The sequence below is a fragment of the Notolepis coatsorum genome, assembly GCF_963971535.1.
Source record: "Notolepis coatsorum genome assembly, chromosome: 11".
NCBI lineage: Eukaryota > Metazoa > Chordata > Actinopteri > Aulopiformes > Paralepididae > Notolepis > Notolepis coatsorum.
This window is the reverse complement of record NC_140175.1, coordinates 106,934,102-106,956,143: the sequence shown is the minus strand read 5'-3', so window position 1 is coordinate 106,956,143 and position 22,042 is coordinate 106,934,102. Positions and strand designations below refer to the sequence as shown.

The 22,042-nt window shown below is 36.5% G+C and overlaps 1 protein-coding gene across 1 annotated transcript in view; it reads right to left on the bottom strand.

Annotated features, from left to right (window-relative positions):
• Positions 1–22,042, bottom strand: part of unc13bb (unc-13 homolog Bb (C. elegans)) — a gene marked incomplete at both ends in the record, with an annotated part of 291,089 nt that overhangs the window by 176,782 nt on the left and 92,265 nt on the right. Inside the window, 1 exon segment of the mRNA XM_084325041.1 lies at positions 15,994–16,093. Within this exon segment, the coding sequence (XP_084181167.1) occupies positions 15,994–16,093 (100 nt within the window).

Here is a 22,042-nt window from a genome sequence, read left to right as displayed (position 1 = left end):
CTAGTTGTTATCTTGTTGTGTTCTCTAGTTATCTTGTTGTGTTCTCTAGTTGTTATCTTGTTGTGTTCTCTAGTTGTTATCTTGTTGTGTTCTCTAGTTATCTTGTTGTGTTCTCTAGTTGTTATCTTGTTGTGTTCTCTAGTTATCTTGTTGTGTTCTAGTTGTTATCTTGTTGTGTTCTCTAGTTGTTATCTTGTTGTGTTCTCTAGTTGTCATCTTGTTGTGTTCTCTAGTTATCATCTTGTTGTGTTCTCTAGTTGTTATCTTGTTGTGTTCTCTAGTTGTTATCTTGTTGTGTTCTCTAGTTGTTATCTTGTTGTGTTCTCTAGTTGTCATCTTGTTGTGTTCTCTAGTTGTTATCTTGTTGTGTTCTCTAGTTGTTATCTTGTTGTGTTCTCTAGTTGTTATCTTGTTGTGTTCTCTAGTTGTTATCTTGTTGTGTTCTCTAGTTGTTATCTTGTTGTGTTCTCTAGTTGTTATCTTGTTGTGTTCTCTAGTTATCTTGTTGTGTTCTCTAGTTATTATCTTGTTGTGTTCTCTAGTTATCTTGTTGTGTTCTCTAGTTATCTTGTTGTGTTCTCTAGTTGTTATCTTGTTGTGTTCTCTAGTTGTTATCTTGTTGTGTTCTCTAGTTGTTATCTTGTTGTGTTCTAGTTGTTATCTTGTTGTGTTCTCTAGTTGTTATCTTGTTGTGTTCTAGTTGTTATCTTGTTGTGTTCTCTAGTTGTTATCTTGTTGTGTCTAGTTGTTATCTTGTTGTGTCCTCTAGTTGTTATCTTGTTGTGTTCTCTAGTTGTTATCTTGTTGTGTTCTCTAGTTGTTATCTTGTTGTGTCTCTAGTTGTTATCTTGTTGTGTTCTAGTTGTTATCTTGTTGTGTTCTCTAGTTGTTATCTTGTTGTGTTCTCTAGTTGTTATCTTGTTGTGTTCTAGTTGTTATCTTGTTGTGTTCTCTAGTTGTTATCTTGTTGTGTTCTAGTTGTTATCTTGTTGTGTTCTCTAGTTGTTATCTTGTTGTGTTCTCTAGTTGTTATCTTGTTGTGTTCTCTAGTTGTTATCTTGTTGTGTTCTCTAGTTGTTATCTTGTTGTGTTCTCTAGTTGTTATCTTGTTGTGTTCTCTAGTTGTTATCTTGTTGTGTTCTCTAGTTGTTATCTTGTTGTGTTCTCTAGTTATCATCTTGTTGTGTCTCTAGTTGTTATCTTGTTGTGTTCTCTAGTTGTTATCTTGTTGTGTTCTCTAGTTGTTATCTTGTTGTGTTCTCTAGTTGTTATCTTGTTGTGTTCTCTAGTTATCATCTCGTTGTGTCTCTAGTTGTTATCTTGTTGTGTTCTCTAGTTATCATCTTGTTGTGTTCTCTAGTTGTTATCTTGTTGTGTTCTCTAGTTGTTATCTTGTTGTGTTCTCTAGTTGTTATCTTGTTGTGTTCTCTAGTTGTTATCTTGTTGTGTTCTCTAGTTATCATCTCGTTGTGTCTCTAGTTGTTATCTTGTTGTGTTCTCTAGTTGTTATCTTGTTGTGTTCTCTAGTTGTTATCTTGCTGTGTTCTCTAGTTGTTATCTTGTTGTGTTCTCTAGTTATCATCTCGTTGTGTCTCTAGTTGTTATCTTGTTGTGTTCTCTAGTTGTTATCTTGTTGTGTTCTCTAGTTGTTATCTTGTTGTGTTCTCTAGTTGTCATCTTATTGTGTTCTCTAGTTATCTTGTTGTGTTCTCTAGTTGTTATCTTGTTGTGTTCTCTAGTTGTGTTCTCTAGTTATCTTGTTGTGTTCTCTAGTTGTTATCTTGTTGTGTTCTCTAGTTGTGTTCTCTAGTTATCTTGTTGTGTCTCTAGTTGTTATCTTGTTGTGTTCTAGTTGTTATCTTGTTGTGTTCTAGTTGTTATCTTGTTGTGTTCTCTAGTTGTTATCTTGTTGTGTTCTCTAGTTATCATCTTGTTGTGTTCTCTAGTTATCTTGTTGTGTTCTCTAGTTGTTATCTTGTTGTGTTCTCTAGTTGTCATCTTGTTGTGTTCTCTAGTTGTCATCTTGTTGTGTTCTCTAGTTGTTATCTTGTTGTGTTCTAGTTGTTATCTTGTTGTGTCTCTAGTTGTTATCTTGTTGTGTCTCTAGTTATCATCTTGTTGTGTCTCTAGTTGTTATCTTGTTGTGTCTAGTTGTTATCTTGTTGTGTTCTCTAGTTATCATCTTGTTGTGTTCTCTAGTTGTTATCTTGTTGTGTCTAGTTGTTATCTTGTTGTGTTCTCTAGTTATCATCTTGTTGTGTTCTCTAGTTGTTATCTTGTTGTGTCTAGTTGTTATCTTGTTGTGTTCTCTAGTTATCATCTTGTTGTGTTCTCTAGTTATCATCTTGTTGTGTTCTCTAGTTGTTATCTTGTTGTGTCTAGTTGTTATCTTGTTGTGTTCTCTAGTTGTTATCTTGTTGTGTTCTCTAGTTATCTTGTTGTGTTCTCTAGTTGTTATCTTGTTGTGTTCTCTAGTTATCTTGTTGTGTTCTCTAATTGTTATCTTGTTGTGTTCTCTAGTTGTTATCTTGTTGTGTTCTCTAGTTGTTATCTTGTTGTGTTCTCTAGTTGTTATCTTGTTGTGTTCTCTAGTTATCTTGTTGTGTTCTCTAGTTATCTTGTTGTGTTCTCTAGTTGATATCTTGTTGTGTCTCTAGTTGTTATCTTGTTGTGTTCTAGTTGTTATCTTGTTGTGTTCTCTAGTTGTTATCTTGTGTTCTAGTTGTTATCTTGTTGGGTTCTCTAGTTATCATCTTGTTGTGTCTCTAGTTGTTATCTTGTTGTGTTCTCTAGTTATCATCTTGTTGTGTCTCTAGTTGTTATCTTGTTGTGTTCTCTAGTTATTATCTTGTTGTGTTCTAGTTGTTATCTTGTTGTGTTCTAGTTGTTATCTTGTTGTGTTCTCTAGTTGTTATCTTGTTGTGTTCTCTAGTTGTTATCTTGTTGTGTTCTAGTTGTTATCTTGTTGTGTTCTCTAGTTGTCATCTTGTTGTGTTCTCTAGTTGTTATCTTGTTGTGTTCTAGTTGTTATCTTGTTGTGTTCTCTAGGTGTTATCTTGTTGTGTTCTCTAGTTGTTATCTTGTTGTGTTCTAGTTGTTATCTTGTTGTGTTCTAGTTGTTATCTTGTTGTGTTCTCTAGTTGTTATCTTGTTGTGTTCTAGTTGGCATCTTGTTGTGTTCTCTAGTTGTTATCTTGTTGTGTTCTCTAGTTGTTATCTTGTTGTGTTCTCTAGTTGTTATCTTGTTGTGTTCTCTAGTTGTTATCTTGTTGTGTTCTCTAGTTGTTATCTTGTTGTGTTCTCTAGTTGTTCTCTAGTTGTTATCTTGTTGTGTTCTCTAGTTGTTCTCTAGTTGTTATCTTGTTGTGTTCTATAGTTGTTATCTTGTTGTGTCTCTAGTTGTTATCTTGTTGTGTTCTCTAGTTATGTTGTTGTGTTCTAGTTGTTATCTTGTTGTGTTCTCTAGTTGTTATCTTGTTGTGTCTAGTTGTTATCTTGTTGTGTTCTCTAGTTGTTATCTTGTTGTGTTCTCTAGTTGTTATCTTGTTTAGTTGTTATCTTGTTGTGTTCTCTAGTTATCTTGTTGTGTTCTCTAGTTATCTTGTTGTGTTCTCTAGTTGTTATCTTGTTGTGTTCTCTAGTTGTTATCTTGTTGTGTTCTCTAGTTATCTTGTTGTGTTCTCTAGTTGTTATCTTGTTGTGTTCTCTAGTTATCTTGTTGTGTTCTCTAGTTGTCATCTGGTTGTGTTCTCTAGTTGTTATCTTGTTGTGTTCTCTAGTTGTTATCTTGTTGTGTTCTCTAGTTGTTATCTTGTTGTGTTCTCTAGTTGTTATCTTGTTGTGTTCTCTAGTTGTTATCTTGTTGTGTTCTCTAGTTAATTTGTTGTGTTCTCTAGTTGTTATCTTGTTGTGTTCTCTAGTTATCTTGTTGTGTTCTCTAGTTGTTATCTTGTTGTGTTCTCTAGTTGTTATCTTGTTGTGTTCTAGTTGTTATCTTGTTGTGTCTCTAGTTGTTATCTTGTTGTGTTCTCTAGTTGTTATCTTGTTGTGTTCTCTAGTTGTTATCTTGTTGTGTTCTCTAGTTGTTATCTTGTTGTGTTCTATAGTTGTTATCTTGTTGTGTCTCTAGTTGTTATCTTGTTGTGTTCTCTAGTTATGTTGTTGTGTTCTAGTTGTTATCTTGTTGTGTTCTCTAGTTGTTATCTTGTTGTGTCTAGTTGTTATCTTGTTGTGTTCTCTAGTTGTTATCTTGTTGTGTTCTCTAGTTGTTATCTTGTTTAGTTGTTATCTTGTTGTGTTCTCTAGTTATCTTGTTGTGTTCTCTAGTTATCTTGTTGTGTTCTCTAGTTGTTATCTTGTTGTGTTCTCTAGTTGTTATCTTGTTGTGTTCTCTAGTTATCTTGTTGTGTTCTCTAGTTGTTATCTTGTTGTGTTCTCTAGTTATCTTGTTGTGTTCTCTAGTTGTCATCTGGTTGTGTTCTCTAGTTGTTATCTTGTTGTGTTCTCTAGTTGTTATCTTGTTGTGTTCTCTAGTTGTTATCTTGTTGTGTTCTCTAGTTGTTATCTTGTTGTGTTCTCTAGTTGTTATCTTGTTGTGTTCTCTAGTTATCTTGTTGTGTTCTCTAGTTGTTATCTTGTTGTGTTCTCTAGTTATCTTGTTGTGTTCTCTAGTTGTTATCTTGTTGTGTTCTCTAGTTGTTATCTTGTTGTGTTCTAGTTGTTATCTTGTTGTGTCTCTAGTTGTTATCTTGTTGTGTTCTCTAGTTGTTATCTTGTTGTGTTCTCTAGTTGTTATCTTGTTGTGTTCTCTAGTTGTTCTCTAGTTGTTATCTTGTTGTGTTCTCTAGTTGTTCTCTAGTTGTTATCTTGTTGTGTTCTATAGTTGTTATCTTGTTGTGTCTCTAGTTGTTATCTTGTTGTGTTCTCTAGTTATGTTGTTGTGTTCTAGTTGTTATCTTGTTGTGTTCTCTAGTTGTTATCTTGTTGTGTCTAGTTGTTATCTTGTTGTGTTCTCTAGTTGTTATCTTGTTGTGTTCTCTAGTTGTTATCTTGTTTAGTTGTTATCTTGTTGTGTTCTCTAGTTATCTTGTTGTGTTCTCTAGTTATCTTGTTGTGTTCTCTAGTTGTTATCTTGTTGTGTTCTCTAGTTGTTATCTTGTTGTGTTCTCTAGTTATCTTGTTGTGTTCTCTAGTTGTTATCTTGTTGTGTTCTCTAGTTATCTTGTTGTGTTCTCTAGTTGTCATCTGGTTGTGTTCTCTAGTTGTTATCTTGTTGTGTTCTCTAGTTGTTATCTTGTTGTGTTCTCTAGTTGTTATCTTGTTGTGTTCTCTAGTTGTTATCTTGTTGTGTTCTCTAGTTGTTATCTTGTTGTGTTCTCTAGTTATCTTGTTGTGTTCTCTAGTTGTTATCTTGTTGTGTTCTCTAGTTATCTTGTTGTGTTCTCTAGTTGTTATCTTGTTGTGTTCTCTAGTTGTTATCTTGTTGTGTTCTAGTTGTTATCTTGTTGTGTCTCTAGTTGTTATCTTGTTGTGTTCTCTAGTTGTTATCTTGTTGTGTTCTCTAGTTGTTATCTTGTTGTGTTCTCTAGTTGTTATCTAGTTGTGTTCTCTAGTTGTTATCTAGTTGTGTTCTCTAGTTGTTATCTTGTTGTGTTCTCTAGTTGTTATCTTGTTGTGTTCTCTAGTTGTTATCTTGTTGTGTTCTCTAGTTGTTATCTTGTTGTGTTCTCTAGTTATCTTGTTGTGTTCTCTAGTTGTTATCTTGTTGTGTTCTCTAGTTGTTATCTTGTTGTGTTCTCTAGTTATCTTGTTGTGTTCTCTAGTTGTTATCTTGTTGTGTTCTCTAGTTGTTATCTTGTTGTGTTCTCTAGTTATCTTGTTGTGTTCTCTAGTTGTTATCTTGTTGTGTTCTCTAGTTATCTTGTTGTGTTCTAGTTATCTTGTTGTGTTCTCTAGTTGTTATCTTGTTGTGTTCTCTAGTTGTCATCTTGTTGTGTTCTCTAGTTATCATCTTGTTGTGTTCTCTAGTTGTTATCTTGTTGTGTTCTCTAGTTGTTATCTTGTTGTGTTCTCTAGTTATCATCTTGTTGTGTTCTCTTGTTGTTATCTTGTTGTGTTCTCTAGTTGTTATCTTGTTGTGTTCTCTAGTTGTCATCTTGTTGTGTTCTCTAGTTGTTATCTTGTTGTGTTCTCTAGTTGTTATCTTGTTGTGTTCTCTAGTTGTTATCTAGTTGTGTTCTCTAGTTGTTATCTTGTTGTGTTCTCTAGTTGTTATCTTGTTGTGTTCTAGTTGTTATCTTGTTGTGTTCTCTAGTTGTTATCTTGTTGTGTTCTCTAGTTGTTATCTTGTTGTGTTCTAGTTGTTATCTTGTTGTGTTCTCTAGTTATCTTGTTGTGTTCTAGTTGTTATCTTGTTGTGTTCTCTAGTTGTTATCTTGTTGTGTCTAGTTGTTATCTTGTTGTGTCCTCTAGTTGTTATCTTGTTGTGTTCTCTAGTTGTTATCTTGTTGTGTTCTCTAGTTGTTATCTTGTTGTGTCTCTAGTTGTTATCTTGTTGTGTTCTAGTTGTTATCTTGTTGTGTTCTCTAGTTGTTATCTTGTTGTGTTCTCTAGTTGTTATCTTGTTGTGTTCTAGTTGTTATCTTGTTGTGTTCTCTAGTTGTTATCTTGTTGTGTTCTAGTTGTTATCTTGTTGTGTTCTCTAGTTGTTATCTTGTTGTGTTCTCTAGTTGTTATCTTGTTGTGTTCTCTAGTTGTTATCTTGTTGTGTTCTCTAGTTGTTATCTTGTTGTGTTCTCTAGTTGTTATCTTGTTGTGTTCTCTAGTTGTTATCTTGTTGTGTTCTCTAGTTAATTTGTTGTGTTCTCTAGTTGTTATCTTGTTGTGTTCTCTAGTTATCTTGTTGTGTTCTCTAGTTGTTATCTTGTTGTGTTCTCTAGTTGTTATCTTGTTGTGTTCTAGTTGTTATCTTGTTGTGTCTCTAGTTGTTATCTTGTTGTGTTCTCTAGTTGTTATCTTGTTGTGTTCTCTAGTTGTTATCTTGTTGTGTTCTCTAGTTGTTATCTTGTTGTGTTCTATAGTTGTTATCTTGTTGTGTCTCTAGTTGTTATCTTGTTGTGTTCTCTAGTTATGTTGTTGTGTTCTAGTTGTTATCTTGTTGTGTTCTCTAGTTGTTATCTTGTTGTGTCTAGTTGTTATCTTGTTGTGTTCTCTAGTTGTTATCTTGTTGTGTTCTCTAGTTGTTATCTTGTTTAGTTGTTATCTTGTTGTGTTCTCTAGTTATCTTGTTGTGTTCTCTAGTTATCTTGTTGTGTTCTCTAGTTGTTATCTTGTTGTGTTCTCTAGTTGTTATCTTGTTGTGTTCTCTAGTTATCTTGTTGTGTTCTCTAGTTGTTATCTTGTTGTGTTCTCTAGTTATCTTGTTGTGTTCTCTAGTTGTCATCTGGTTGTGTTCTCTAGTTGTTATCTTGTTGTGTTCTCTAGTTGTTATCTTGTTGTGTTCTCTAGTTGTTATCTTGTTGTGTTCTCTAGTTGTTATCTTGTTGTGTTCTCTAGTTGTTATCTTGTTGTGTTCTCTAGTTATCTTGTTGTGTTCTCTAGTTGTTATCTTGTTGTGTTCTCTAGTTATCTTGTTGTGTTCTCTAGTTGTTATCTTGTTGTGTTCTCTAGTTGTTATCTTGTTGTGTTCTAGTTGTTATCTTGTTGTGTCTCTAGTTGTTATCTTGTTGTGTTCTCTAGTTGTTATCTTGTTGTGTTCTCTAGTTGTTATCTTGTTGTGTTCTCTAGTTGTTCTCTAGTTGTTATCTTGTTGTGTTCTCTAGTTGTTCTCTAGTTGTTATCTTGTTGTGTTCTATAGTTGTTATCTTGTTGTGTCTCTAGTTGTTATCTTGTTGTGTTCTCTAGTTATGTTGTTGTGTTCTAGTTGTTATCTTGTTGTGTTCTCTAGTTGTTATCTTGTTGTGTCTAGTTGTTATCTTGTTGTGTTCTCTAGTTGTTATCTTGTTGTGTTCTCTAGTTGTTATCTTGTTTAGTTGTTATCTTGTTGTGTTCTCTAGTTATCTTGTTGTGTTCTCTAGTTATCTTGTTGTGTTCTCTAGTTGTTATCTTGTTGTGTTCTCTAGTTGTTATCTTGTTGTGTTCTCTAGTTATCTTGTTGTGTTCTCTAGTTGTTATCTTGTTGTGTTCTCTAGTTATCTTGTTGTGTTCTCTAGTTGTCATCTGGTTGTGTTCTCTAGTTGTTATCTTGTTGTGTTCTCTAGTTGTTATCTTGTTGTGTTCTCTAGTTGTTATCTTGTTGTGTTCTCTAGTTGTTATCTTGTTGTGTTCTCTAGTTGTTATCTTGTTGTGTTCTCTAGTTATCTTGTTGTGTTCTCTAGTTGTTATCTTGTTGTGTTCTCTAGTTATCTTGTTGTGTTCTCTAGTTGTTATCTTGTTGTGTTCTCTAGTTGTTATCTTGTTGTGTTCTAGTTGTTATCTTGTTGTGTCTCTAGTTGTTATCTTGTTGTGTTCTCTAGTTGTTATCTTGTTGTGTTCTCTAGTTGTTATCTTGTTGTGTTCTCTAGTTGTTATCTAGTTGTGTTCTCTAGTTGTTATCTAGTTGTGTTCTCTAGTTGTTATCTTGTTGTGTTCTCTAGTTGTTATCTTGTTGTGTTCTCTAGTTGTTATCTTGTTGTGTTCTCTAGTTGTTATCTTGTTGTGTTCTCTAGTTATCTTGTTGTGTTCTCTAGTTGTTATCTTGTTGTGTTCTCTAGTTGTTATCTTGTTGTGTTCTCTAGTTATCTTGTTGTGTTCTCTAGTTGTTATCTTGTTGTGTTCTCTAGTTGTTATCTTGTTGTGTTCTCTAGTTATCTTGTTGTGTTCTCTAGTTGTTATCTTGTTGTGTTCTCTAGTTATCTTGTTGTGTTCTAGTTATCTTGTTGTGTTCTCTAGTTGTTATCTTGTTGTGTTCTCTAGTTGTCATCTTGTTGTGTTCTCTAGTTATCATCTTGTTGTGTTCTCTAGTTGTTATCTTGTTGTGTTCTCTAGTTGTTATCTTGTTGTGTTCTCTAGTTATCATCTTGTTGTGTTCTCTTGTTGTTATCTTGTTGTGTTCTCTAGTTGTTATCTTGTTGTGTTCTCTAGTTGTCATCTTGTTGTGTTCTCTAGTTGTTATCTTGTTGTGTTCTCTAGTTGTTATCTTGTTGTGTTCTCTAGTTGTTATCTAGTTGTGTTCTCTAGTTGTTATCTTGTTGTGTTCTCTAGTTGTTATCTTGTTGTGTTCTAGTTGTTATCTTGTTGTGTTCTCTAGTTGTTATCTTGTTGTGTTCTCTAGTTGTTATCTTGTTGTGTTCTAGTTGTTATCTTGTTGTGTTCTCTAGTTATCTTGTTGTGTTCTAGTTGTTATCTTGTTGTGTTCTCTAGTTGTTATCTTGTTGTGTCTAGTTGTTATCTTGTTGTGTCCTCTAGTTGTTATCTTGTTGTGTTCTCTAGTTGTTATCTTGTTGTGTTCTCTAGTTGTTATCTTGTTGTGTCTCTAGTTGTTATCTTGTTGTGTTCTAGTTGTTATCTTGTTGTGTTCTCTAGTTGTTATCTTGTTGTGTTCTCTAGTTGTTATCTTGTTGTGTTCTAGTTGTTATCTTGTTGTGTTCTCTAGTTGTTATCTTGTTGTGTTCTAGTTGTTATCTTGTTGTGTTCTCTAGTTGTTATCTTGTTGTGTTCTCTAGTTGTTATCTTGTTGTGTTCTCTAGTTGTTATCTTGTTGTGTTCTCTAGTTGTTATCTTGTTGTGTTCTCTAGTTGTTATCTTGTTGTGTTCTCTAGTTGTTATCTTGTTGTGTTCTCTAGTTATCATCTCGTTGTGTCTCTAGTTGTTATATTGTTGTGTTCTCTAGTTGTTATCTTGTTGTGTTCTCTAGTTGTTATCTTGTTGTGTTCTCTAGTTGTTATCTTGTTGTGTTCTCTAGTTATCATCTCGTTGTGTCTCTAGTTGTTATCTTGTTGTGTTCTCTAGTTATCATCTTGTTGTGTTCTCTAGTTGTTATCTTGTTGTGTTCTCTAGTTGTTATCTTGTTGTGTTCTCTAGTTGTTATCTTGTTGTGTTCTCTAGTTGTTATCTTGTTGTGTTCTCTAGTTGTTATCTTGTTGTGTTCTCTAGTTATCATCTCGTTGTGTCTCTAGTTGTTATCTTGTTGTGTTCTCTAGTTGTTATCTTGTTGTGTTCTCTAGTTGTTATCTTGTTGTGTTCTCTAGTTGTTATCTTGTTGTGTTCTCTAGTTGTTATCTTGTTGTGTTCTCTAGTTATCATCTTGTTGTGTCTCTAGTTGTTATCTTGTTGTGTTCTCTAGTTGTTATCTTGTTGTGTTCTCTAGTTGTTATCTTGTTGTGTTCTCTAGTTGTCATCTTGTTGTGTTCTCTAGTTATCTTGTTGTGTTCTCTAGTTGTTATCTTGTTGTGTTCTCTAGTTGTGTTCTCTAGTTATCTTGTTGTGTTCTCTAGTTGTTATCTTGTTGTGTTCTCTAGTTGTGTTCTCTAGTTATCTTGTTGTGTCTCTAGTTGTTATCTTGTTGTGTTCTAGTTGTTATCTTGTTGTGTTCTAGTTGTTATCTTGTTGTGTTCTCTAGTTGTTATCTTGTTGTGTTCTCTAGTTATCATCTTGTTGTGTTCTCTAGTTATCTTGTTGTGTTCTCTAGTTGTTATCTTGTTGTGTTCTCTAGTTGTTATCTTGTTGTGTTCTCTAGTTGTCATCTTGTTGTGTTCTCTAGTTGTCATCTTGTTGTGTTCTCTAGTTGTTATATTGTTGTGTTCTAGTTGTTATCTTGTTGTGTCTCTAGTTGTTATCTTGTTGTGTCTCTAGTTATCATCTTGTTGTGTCTCTAGTTGTTATCTTGTTGTGTCTAGTTGTTATCTTGTTGTGTTCTCTAGTTATCATCTTGTTGTGTTCTCTAGTTGTTATCTTGTTGTGTCTAGTTGTTATCTTGTTGTGTTCTCTAGTTATCATCTTGTTGTGTTCTCTAGTTGTTATCTTGTTGTGTCTAGTTGTTATCTTGTTGTGTTCTCTAGTTATCATCTTGTTGTGTTCTCTAGTTATCATCTTGTTGTGTTCTCTAGTTGTTATCTTGTTGTGTCTAGTTGTTATCTTGTTGTGTTCTCTAGTTGTTATCTTGTTGTGTTCTCTAGTTATCTTGTTGTGTTCTCTAGTTGTTATCTTGTTGTGTTCTCTAGTTATCTTGTTGTGTTCTCTAGTTGTTATCTTGTTGTGTTCTCTAGTTGTTATCTTGTTGTGTTCTCTAGTTGTTATCTTGTTGTGTTCTCTAGTTGTTATCTTGTTGTGTTCTCTAGTTATCTTGTTGTGTTCTCTAGTTATCTTGTTGTGTTCTCTAGTTGATATCTTGTTGTGTTCTAGTTGTTATCTTGTTGTGTTCTCTAGTTGATATCTTGTTGTGTCTCTAGTTGTTATCTTGTTGTGTTCTAGTTGTTATCTTGTTGTGTTCTCTAGTTGTTATCTTGTTGTGTTCTAGTTGTTATCTTGTTGTGTTCTCTAGTTATCATCTTGTTGTGTCTCTAGTTGTTATCTTGTTGTGTTCTCTAGTTATCATCTTGTTGTGTCTCTAGTTGTTATCTTGTTGTGTTCTCTAGTTATTATCTTGTTGTGTTCTAGTTGTTATCTTGTTGTGTTCTAGTTGTTATCTTGTTGTGTTCTCTAGTTGTTATCTTGTTGTGTTCTCTAGTTGTTATCTTGTTGTGTTCTAGTTGTTATCTTGTTGTGTTCTCTAGTTGTTATCTTGTTGTGTTCTCTAGTTGTTATCTTGTTGTGTTCTCTAGTTGTCATCTTGTTGTGTTCTCTAGTTGTTATCTTGTTGTGTTCTAGTTGTTATCTTGTTGTGTTCTCTAGGTGTTATCTTGTTGTGTTCTCTAGTTGTTATCTTGTTGTGTTCTAGTTGTTATCTTGTTGTGTTCTAGTTGTTATCTTGTTGTGTTCTCTAGTTGTTATCTTGTTGTGTTCTAGTTGGCATCTTGTTGTGTTCTCTAGTTGTTATCTTGTTGTGTTCTCTAGTTGTTATCTTGTTGTGTTCTCTAGTTGTTATCTTGTTGTGTTCTCTAGTTGTTATCTTGTTGTGTTCTCTAGTTGTTATCTTGTTGTGTTCTCTAGTTGTTATCTTGTTGTGTTCTCTAGTTGTTATCTTGTTGTGTTCTAGTTGTTATCTTGTTGTGTTCTCTAGTTGTTATCTTGTTGTGTTCTCTAGTTATCATCTCGTTGTGTCTCTAGTTGTTATCTTGTTGTGTTCTCTAGTTGTTATCTTGTTGTGTTCTCTAGTTGTTATCTTGTTGTGTTCTCTAGTTGTTATCTTGTTGTGTTCTCTAGTTGTTATCTTGTTGTGTTCTAGTTGTTATCTTGTTGTGTTCTCTAGTTGTTATCTTGTTGTGTTCTCTAGTTATCATCTCGTTGTGTCTCTAGTTGTTATCTTGTTGTGTCTCTAGTTGTTATCTTGTTGTGTTCTCTAGTTGTTATCTTGTTGTGTTCTAGTTATCTTGTTGTGTCTCTAGTTGTTATCTTGTTGTGTTCTCTAGTTGTTATCTTGTTGTGTTCTAGTTGTTATCTTGTTGTGTTCTCTAGTTGATATCTTGTTGTGTTCTCTAGTTGTTATCTTGTTGTGTCTCTAGTTGTTATCTTGTTGTGTTCTAGTTGTTATCTTGTTGTGTTCTCTAGTTGTTATCTTGTTGTGTTCTCTAGTTGTTATCTTGTTGTGTTCTAGTTGTTATCTTGTTGTGTTCTCTAGTTGTTATCTTGTTGTGTTCTCTAGTTATCTTGTTGTGTTCTCTAGTTGTTATCTTGTTGTGTTCTCTAGTTGTTATCTTGTTGTGTTCTCTAGTTGTTATCTTGTTGTGTTCTCTAGTTGTTATCTTGTTGTGTTCTCTAGTTGTTATCTTGTTGTGTTCTCTAGTTGTTATCTTGTTGTGTTCTCTAGTTGTTATCTTGTTGTGTTCTCTAGTTATCTTGTTGTGTTCTCTAGTTGTTATCTTGTTGTGTTCTCTAGTTATCTTGTTGTGTTCTCTAGTGATCTTGTTGTGTTCTCTAGTTGTTATCTTGTTGTGTTCTCTAGTTATTATCTTGTTGTGTTCTCTAGTTGTTATCTTGTTGTGTTCTCTAGTTGTTATCTTGTTGTGTTCTCTAGTTATCTTGTTGTGTTCTCTAGTGATCTTGTTGTGTTCTCTAGTTGTTATCTTGTTGTGTTCTCTAGTTATTATCTTGTTGTGTTCTCTAGTTGTTATCTTGTTGTGTTCTCTAGTTGTTATCTTGTTGTGTCTCTAGTTGTTATCTTGTTGTGTTCTCTAGTTGTTATCTTGTTGTGTTCTCTAGTTATCTTGTTGTGTTCTCTAGTTGTCATCTTGTTGTGTTCTCTAGTTATCTTGTTGTGTTCTCTAGTTGTCATCGTGTTGTGTTCTCTAGTTGTTATCTTGTTGTGTTCTCTAGTTATCTTGTTGTGTTCTCTAGTTGTCATCTTGTTGTGTCTCTAGTTGTTATCTTGTTGTGTCTCTAGTTGTTATCTTGTTGTGTTCTCTAGTTGTTATCTTGTTGTGTTCTCTAGTTATCCTGTTGTGTTCTCTAGTTGTCATCTTGTTGTGTTCTCTAGTTATCTTGTTGTGTTCTCTAGTTGTCATCGTGTTGTGTTCTCTAGTTGTTATCATGTTGTGTTCTCTAGTTATCTTGTTGTGTTCTCTAGTTGTCATCTTGTTGTGTTCTCTAGTTATCTTGTTGTGTTCTCTAGTTGTCATCGTGTTGTGTTCTCTAGTTGTTATCTTGTTGTGTTCTCTAGTTATCATCTTGTTGTGTTCTCTAGTTATCATATTGTTGTGTTCTCTAGTTGTTATCTTGTTGTGTTCTCTAGTTGTTATCTTGTTGTGTTCTCTAGTTATCATCTTGTTGTGTTCTCTAGTTGTTATCTTGTTGTGTTCTAGTTGTTATCTTGTTGTGTTCTCTAGTTGTTATCTTGTTGTGTTCTCTAGTTGTTATCTTGTTGTGTTCTAGTTGTTATCTTGTTGTGTTCTCTAGTTGTTATCTTGTTGTGTTCTAGTTGTTATCTTGTTGTGTTCTCTAGTTGTTATCTTGTTGTGTTCTAGTTGTTATCTTGTTGTGTTCTCTAGTTGTTATCTTGTTGTGTTCTCTAGTTATATTGTTGTGTTCTCTAGTTGTTATCTTGTTGTGTTCTCTAGTTATCTTGTTGTGTTCTCTAGTTGTTATCTTGTTGTGTTCTCTAGTTGTTATATTGTTGTGTTCTCTAGTTGTTATCTTGTTGTGTTCTCTAGTTATCTTGTTGTGTTCTCTAGTTGTCATCTTGTTGTGTTCTCTAGTTGTTATCTTGTTGTGTTCTCTAGTTGTTATCTTGTTGTGTTCTCTAGTTATCTTGTTGTGTTCTCTAGTTATCTTGTTGTGTTCTAGTTGTCATCTTGTTGTGTTCTCTAGTTGTTATCTTGTTGTGTTCTCTAGTTGTCATCTTGTTGTGTTCTCTAGTTGTCATCTTGTTGTGTTCTCTAGTTGTCATCTTGTTGTGTTCTCTAGTTATCTTGTGTGCTCTAGTTGTCATTTTGTGTTCTCTAGTCGTCATCTTGCTGTTATTATGCAACGTTGTATAATGTTGTTACAATGAATCACAGCATTATTTTATTGAAAAGCCTCTTGTCTGTGTGATAACAGCAATACGTAGCATGTTGAATTTCAAAGGAACCATGTGACAACATCATTAGCATAATGCGGTTTGTAGTGGTTCAGGACACAAGCACAAACAAAAGAGAAGATGAGATGAGAGGAGAGATGAGAGGAGAGAATCAAAGCGTTGAGCAGGCGGTTTAGCCACATGTAGCCACGCTATGAGAGGCCAGGTGTGAATTTAAAGGCTCATCAGACTGAGTCTACGCAATATTAACTTCATGTGTTGTGCTGAGATTTCCAATTTCCCTAAGGGGATTAATAAACAATGCTTCCGTCTGTCCATCTTGTTTCAGACAGTGTAAACTGCCTTAAAATCCCACACACAAGACTGGTGATGAAGGGGAACCGGGCATTCGCAGTCGCAGAACCGACCCTCTGGAACAAGCTCCCACTAAACTTAAGATCTGCAAGCACTCTACAGACTTTTAAGGCCATGCTCAAAACCCACCTTTTCGCCATGAAAAAGAATCCATGAGCTAGTTTTTGTATTGTAGTATGACTGGTGTATTAGGTCTGTCTGCTTGGTTGGACTGCATGTATTTATTTCTGTTTTCGTATTGTTCCTGTCTTTCTGTTTCTTTTCTTCTTTCCCAGGCTGCGCCCCGGGCCGATGTAACTATTGGTTGAGGGGCGCAATATAAATAAATGTATCATATCATGTTAAAATTTTGGATCCTACTCAACTTCATGTAGTCATTCATGGAGACACACGTCCAAAATTGCTTTGGATAGGAGTCGGAAGAGGTGTGTGCGTGCGTGATAAGATAAGATATTCCTTTATTGATCCCCTTGGGGAAATTCAGGCATCATAGCAGCATGGGGGAGGGGGGTACAGGTAGTAAAAACAAACAGTGTAAACAATATAACAACTAAATATAATTAACTAACTAACTAACTGAAATATACAGTATTCACATAAGGTGCAGTATGCATAAGGTAGTGTTATTGTCCTTTTTAGGTTCCTAGTAGTTGTAGTTGGATGTCTGGCAGCCCACTGTTGTGGAGCCTGATGGCCGCTGGTATGAAGGACTGGCCGAGGCGGTTAGTTGAGTGTCGGGGGGGGTATGAGTCTGTGAATGAACGTGCTTCTCATCTTGACTATCTCGTCGTAGAGGGGGTGGGAGGGATTCTCCAGGATAGCAGCCAGCTTCCTTCTCATCCCCCTCTCTGCCACCACCTCTAGTCTGACCAGCTCGACTCCCACCACAGAGCTAGCCTTCCTCGCCAGCTTGTTCAGTTTGTTGGTGTCCCTCGAGTTGATGTAGGGTGTGTGTGTGTGTGTGCGTGCGTGCGTGTGTGTGTACTTACAACATGAAGTCCTGTTCCCAGCAGGGCTGTTCTCCTCTGACAGTGATGGTGGTGCTCTTGACATTCTGGACCTTCAGAGTCACGTAGGTTTTGAACTTGTCTGGAACAGAACAGAGACCACACCGTTACCGGAGTGTCTGGGCAACAAGACCTGAGCCCCATCTCTTTGAACGGGGAGACATCTGTATCTAAGAATCTGTCATACATATCAATGGGTCTCATTCACCAACAGACTTAAGACAAAAGATCAGACACATTTTTGTCTTAGCGCCACTTAAGACATTTTCGGGCCTATTTTGGGATTCACCAACGGTCCCTTCTCCTGGATTCGGTCCTAACTAAGAGCAGGATTTAGGAGCGCTGAAGAGCAGTCGTAAGTCGACAGACTGGTGTGCGCCGTGTTCTTAACACATTCCCGGCCAACCACGGACATGTCCGTGTTTCGGATCCAACGGTTGACGGCCAACCACGGACATGTCCGTGGCAAGGTTGTTTTGGCTTGTATTCCATTGTAATATCCCACTCAATGTCACCCTGCGGCACTGCAGATTTACCCTACTCTTGGAATTCGGAAAAGTGCATTACCGGCCAGATCCTCGTAGGGGCGATGTCTCGATAATGCAGTGTTCCCTGTCGCAGAACGGTGTTTTATTTTTTTTTGACTTTGAATGGACTTTCCTGCTAGGCTGAATCTATGAGTGTAGCATGTAGCATGGAATACCTTTTGCGACGCCGAATTCAGTATGCAGTAAAGGAATATATCATCAGCCAATGGACATATGGATCTACCAGATGGCAATCAATAACTGGGAAATCCTTTTTGCAGTCCAACCCGGTCACAGGTAAGAGCTATTTGACGTCAATTATAGGCGCAATCGGGCCTTGTTATCATAGCCATCCACCCGGTCAGCGAATTAGGCTACTGAGCAGGGGCGTTTTTAGGGTTAGAAAACATTGGGGGCTTCAGCCCGGGGGGGTGGAGGGGGGGTCTACCCTTTTCTTTTTTTTTTCTTTTTTTAAACAGAAATACGCAATTTTATAGTAATTAGAGATGAATACTGAATAACTAGAATCATTAGAGGTTCTCAAAGTGAGGTCCAGGTCTATGAGAGGGATCTGGGCAGTCCCCATAGAAAATTCAAAGTTAACAGGAACAAATCATCAGTTTCTTATTTATTTATTTATTTAGCCAGATAAAACATTGATCTGGTCCAAGAAGCCCCAACAGGAGTACAAATATACATATATATATATATATATATATATACATATACTGTACATACATACACATATACACCAATAACAAAATAAAAACACAGTTAAGAATCATACACATAAGCAAATAAACAAACAAACAAACAAACATATGCACAGCCTATGTACAAAATAAATAAACAGTTCATCTCTAGTCTTTACAGTTTTCTTCAAATGCATAAACACTCAAATCAAAAGTATTACACAATTATCAAAACCTTACACTCAAGGAGCAAAATATAGGCCCAGATTTGCACCCCTACAATGTCAGCCTCACTTTTTGCAAAACAATACACACAGTGATTTGCAAAACACTAAACACACTTGCATTACATTAGACACAGAATGTCAAATTACCACACATATGAGCCAATTGGTTAAACACAGCCATCAGATGCACAAACACACCATTGCTTAATTGTAGATACACAATCAGGTTTAAGCACTATAAAAATGCAGCAGGTGAGTTCACCTGTCTTCAACCAAAATGGAAGGAGAGTGAAGTACTGTACACAGAGAACGTGAAAATATACAATACATTCACCCCTGTAAATATCCTAACCCAACCCCCTCCAATGTACAGTCATTTACCTAGTATGGTTTTGTCAATAGTCCAATGTACAATTTTGTTTGTTTGTACAGTGTCTCCCCCCCCCCCCCTCAATGTACAGTTTTGCTTGTATATACAGTGTGCCCCCCCCCCCCCCCCAACCACCTCCAATGTAGATTACCCAGTATGGTTGTCAATATCCCAGTGTACCCAACCCCCCCCCCACCCAACCTCCTCCAATGTACAGTTTCTACGTCAAATGTATATACCCCCTTTTCCTGACTCCTTCTGTATCACAAACAGTACTGTATTTGCAAATCTGGTATGTCATAAATGTATAGATGTAGCAGTACTGACTATCTGTATGTCATGTATGTCATATATGTCCTGATGAATTGAAAATGGGGGACCCTGATGTAAACAAGACGAAAGTCTTTCTCTGGTCTGCATCCCCTTAACAATTGTGTGTATTGAGCTGTACTGTATTGTACCCATTCTGCAATCTGTTAATAAAGTTTTCAATCAATCAATCAATCAAAAACCAAACACTACACAAGACAACCAATGATGCAGACTGATGAAAATATACATTTTCTCCCATTTTCCCAAATCAGTCAACATGTCAACATGGAGAATCACAACAAAAAATTATCTTTGCCAGATCCAGCTAGGCAAAGAGATAATGTCTAGTATTTTCTGTTTAAATTTTTTCAAAAAGAAATTGTGTTACTGTAATTTTAACCTGTACTGGATACAGTATTTTATGTTTGTCTGATATTTGCTGAGCTTACAGTGTTATGCACATAGTAGCATGAAAACTGGGACATGTATTGTTGTGATTCTCCATGTTGAAATGTTGACTGATTTGGTTATATGGAGAGAACATTTATATTTTCATCAGTCTGCATCATTGATTTGGGTATATGGAGAGAAAATGTTATTTTTTTCATCAGTCTGCATCATTGATTTGGGTATATGTAGATACATAAATTATATTTTCATCAGTCTACAGCATTGGTCTTGTGTAGTGTTTATTGTATATTTGCACATTCTCTGCGTACTTCACTTACAGTACTCTAATCACTGAGAAGTAGAATTGCTAAATGTGTTTTAGGTTAAGCACAGCAGTGTGTGTAACTGGTTCAAACAGAATTAAGTCATATGAAACATGTGTTTCATATGGTAACAAAATTAGTGTATGGTTTTGACAAGTGTTTAATTTAGCAAAGGATCTGAGGTGTTCTGATAATTGTGTGTGTGGTTGTGCTAATTGTGTGTTTTGAAACACCGGGCCCCGTTTTCAAAATCATGCTTAGGCAATCGAAAAAAAACTATTGTGTGTTTCATTATATACATATGTTTCAGTCTTCTCATAAAAAAAAGATTCGATTTTTGGGTCTTTTCCTGCCTTTGGTCCGCTTTGCATTCACATCTCAAATGAACCGCAGCAGGGTTCACTTGCAAGAGTGAATGAGCTTTCACACCACCCCAAACCAACCGGATAATCCGAGGTTCGATTAAAGCTTATTATAGGACACTGGACATGGGTATGGATTAGGGATGTCCCGATCCGATCACGTGATCGGGATCGGCGCCGATCACGTGCTTTTCAGAGGATCGGGGATCGGAGGGGAAAAATAAAAAAATCGGCCGTCAAAAAAAAAAGGGGGTATTATAATTTTTTTTTTTTTTTTATTATTATTATTCAACAAACATGACCATGTTCACGTCTTAAACTCATACTGAGGCCTTAGTTTAGGTTTTAAATTACATAATATATCATCATTCATTTATTTATTGTCACACACAGCAGAAGAAATGTCCACAACAAACCTTCCCTTTAATTTACACCGTTGCAAGAGTGACGTATGCCGAATCCCTCAAGATACCTACACGCTCACAACAACAACACGTCGCTCCCGAAACACGTTATCCACGGAGTAGAAAAATGTCAGAGGTTTGGAAGCACTTTAAAGTACAAAGTCAAGCCAATCCATTTGCAACTTGCAATGTTTGCAAGGAGGAAAAAACAGAGCCGCGTTCAACACCACGAATCTAATTCGTCACCTGAAAAAAAGCCACAAACAACAACATGGCGAGTACATCGCTGCAACTACACTCCGACACGTTGTACAACCGACACTTTCAGAGACTTTTAAACGGAAAGATAAACTGCCAGAGCAGGGTGACAGGGCGAAGAAAATAACAGCCAAGATAGCTGAATTCATCGCGTTGGATGACCAGCCGTTATCTGTGATGGAGAACGTGGGGTTTCGCCGTCTCATAGAGCACTTGGAGCCACGTTATCAGCTGCCTTCTCGGCACTACTTCACAGACAAAGCTCTGCCTGCGCTTCACACCAAGCTCCGTGACCACCTGCAAGCCATGTTAAGAGGTGTGCCTGCTTTATCATTTACCACAGACATATGGAGTTCTTCAGTGAGTCCAATGTCACTCATTAGTTTCACCGTTCAGTGGATTGACTCCGAGTTTGAGTTGCATCATGCTACATTGCATACGCAGAACTTCCGAGGATCTCACACGGCAGATCGTGTTAGAGAGGCGCTCCTGGGCATGCTTAACAGTTGGGGAATTGAGAAGTCACGGGTCCATGTTATTTTGCGGGACAACGCGCGAAACATGAAGAAGGCCATGGATGACATGGAAGTAACGAGTGTGGGCTGTCTCGCGCACACGCTCCAACTTGCCGTGCATGAGGGTCTACTGTCTCAGCGCAGCGTCACAGACACACTGGCCACCGCAAGGAAAATCATTGGCCATTTCAAACATTCGCCGTTGGCCTATTCGCGTCTGGAAGATATCCAGAACGACCTGAAGATGGACATCAAGCGTCTACAGCAGGACGTTGCTGTGAGGTGGAACAGCAGCCTCTACATGTTGCAGAGCATCTTGGAGCAGAAGCGGGCTCTCTGTGTCTATGCAGCCGACTACACCCTCCCAACCACCCTGATAGCCAGCCAGTGGACCCTGATGGAGAAGACAGCTGAGGTGTTGGTTCCATTTGAGGAACTCACAAGGGATGTGAGCAACCCCACTGCATCTGCAGCTGATGTAATCCCTGCAATAACAGGTTATTATTATATAATTAAATTAATTAATAATTTGCTATATTTTAATAATTTAATTTTACTATAAAATAAATGTATTTTATATTCTAAATAATAAACCATTCATCCATTTCATTCATCCAAACAGCCCTCAGACGTGTACTCTCTCGAGAGATGACCACTGACCAGGGGGTCAAAACCATGAAGAGCACGCTCCTAGCTGCAGTGGAGACCCGCTTTGCTGAGATAGAGGTGGAGCCACTATACACCATCGCCACTATATTGGATCCAAGATACAAAGACAGGCAAGAATAATCTAAAAAAAAAATTTATGCTAAATAATCTTATCTAAATAAAATGCTGTGTGTTGTCTTGCCATATGTTTGACTGACTTAGTTGTGAACTTGTGGGTAATTGATACATTTATCTACTTTCAGATTCTTCACAAAGTCAGACAACCTGAGGCTTGCCAAGGAGAAGCTCATCCAGGAGGTGGTGAAGATGGAGGACGAGAGGGCTGCCAGAGAGCCAGAGGCCGCAGACGCCAGCGCAGAGCCTAGAAGCAAGACACCACGTCTAGAAGAAGAAGCAAGCACAAGCAGCTGCCTGGGCAGAGTCATGGATGAGATTTTGGGAGAGAATCCGCTCGAGGCCCGGTCTGTGAGCAGTACATCAGCTGAAGTCCAGGTACAGACCTATCTCTCAGAGCAAACCCACCCTAGGAAAAGCAATCCTCTGCACTACTGGAAAGATAATGTCTCACGTTTCCCCTCACTGGCTGCTGTTGCAACCAAGTTTCTCGGTGCCCCCTGCACCTCTGTGGACAGTGAGAGACTCTTTAGTGCAGTGTCCAACGTCCTGGATGAGAAAAGGAATCGGCTCTCAGCTGAGAGGGTAGAGATGCTGGTTTTCTTAAAAAAAAATCTCCACTTAATTGTGATGCCAGACAGTGAGTAAGAATAGAGTGCAGAAAAAAAGAAAAAAAAAGCGTGTTGGTTGCAATTTTATATCCCATGTTTAAATTAATATTTTATATCCCATGTTTACATTTTATATTTGAATTGTGAAATACGTAGTTTTTCACATTGCATTGAGCTGCTGCTTAAACTAGACTAGGTCATAGTCTAGAGTACATTCACATTTCAAGGGGTTAGGCTTCCCTTAAAAAAATTTAAAA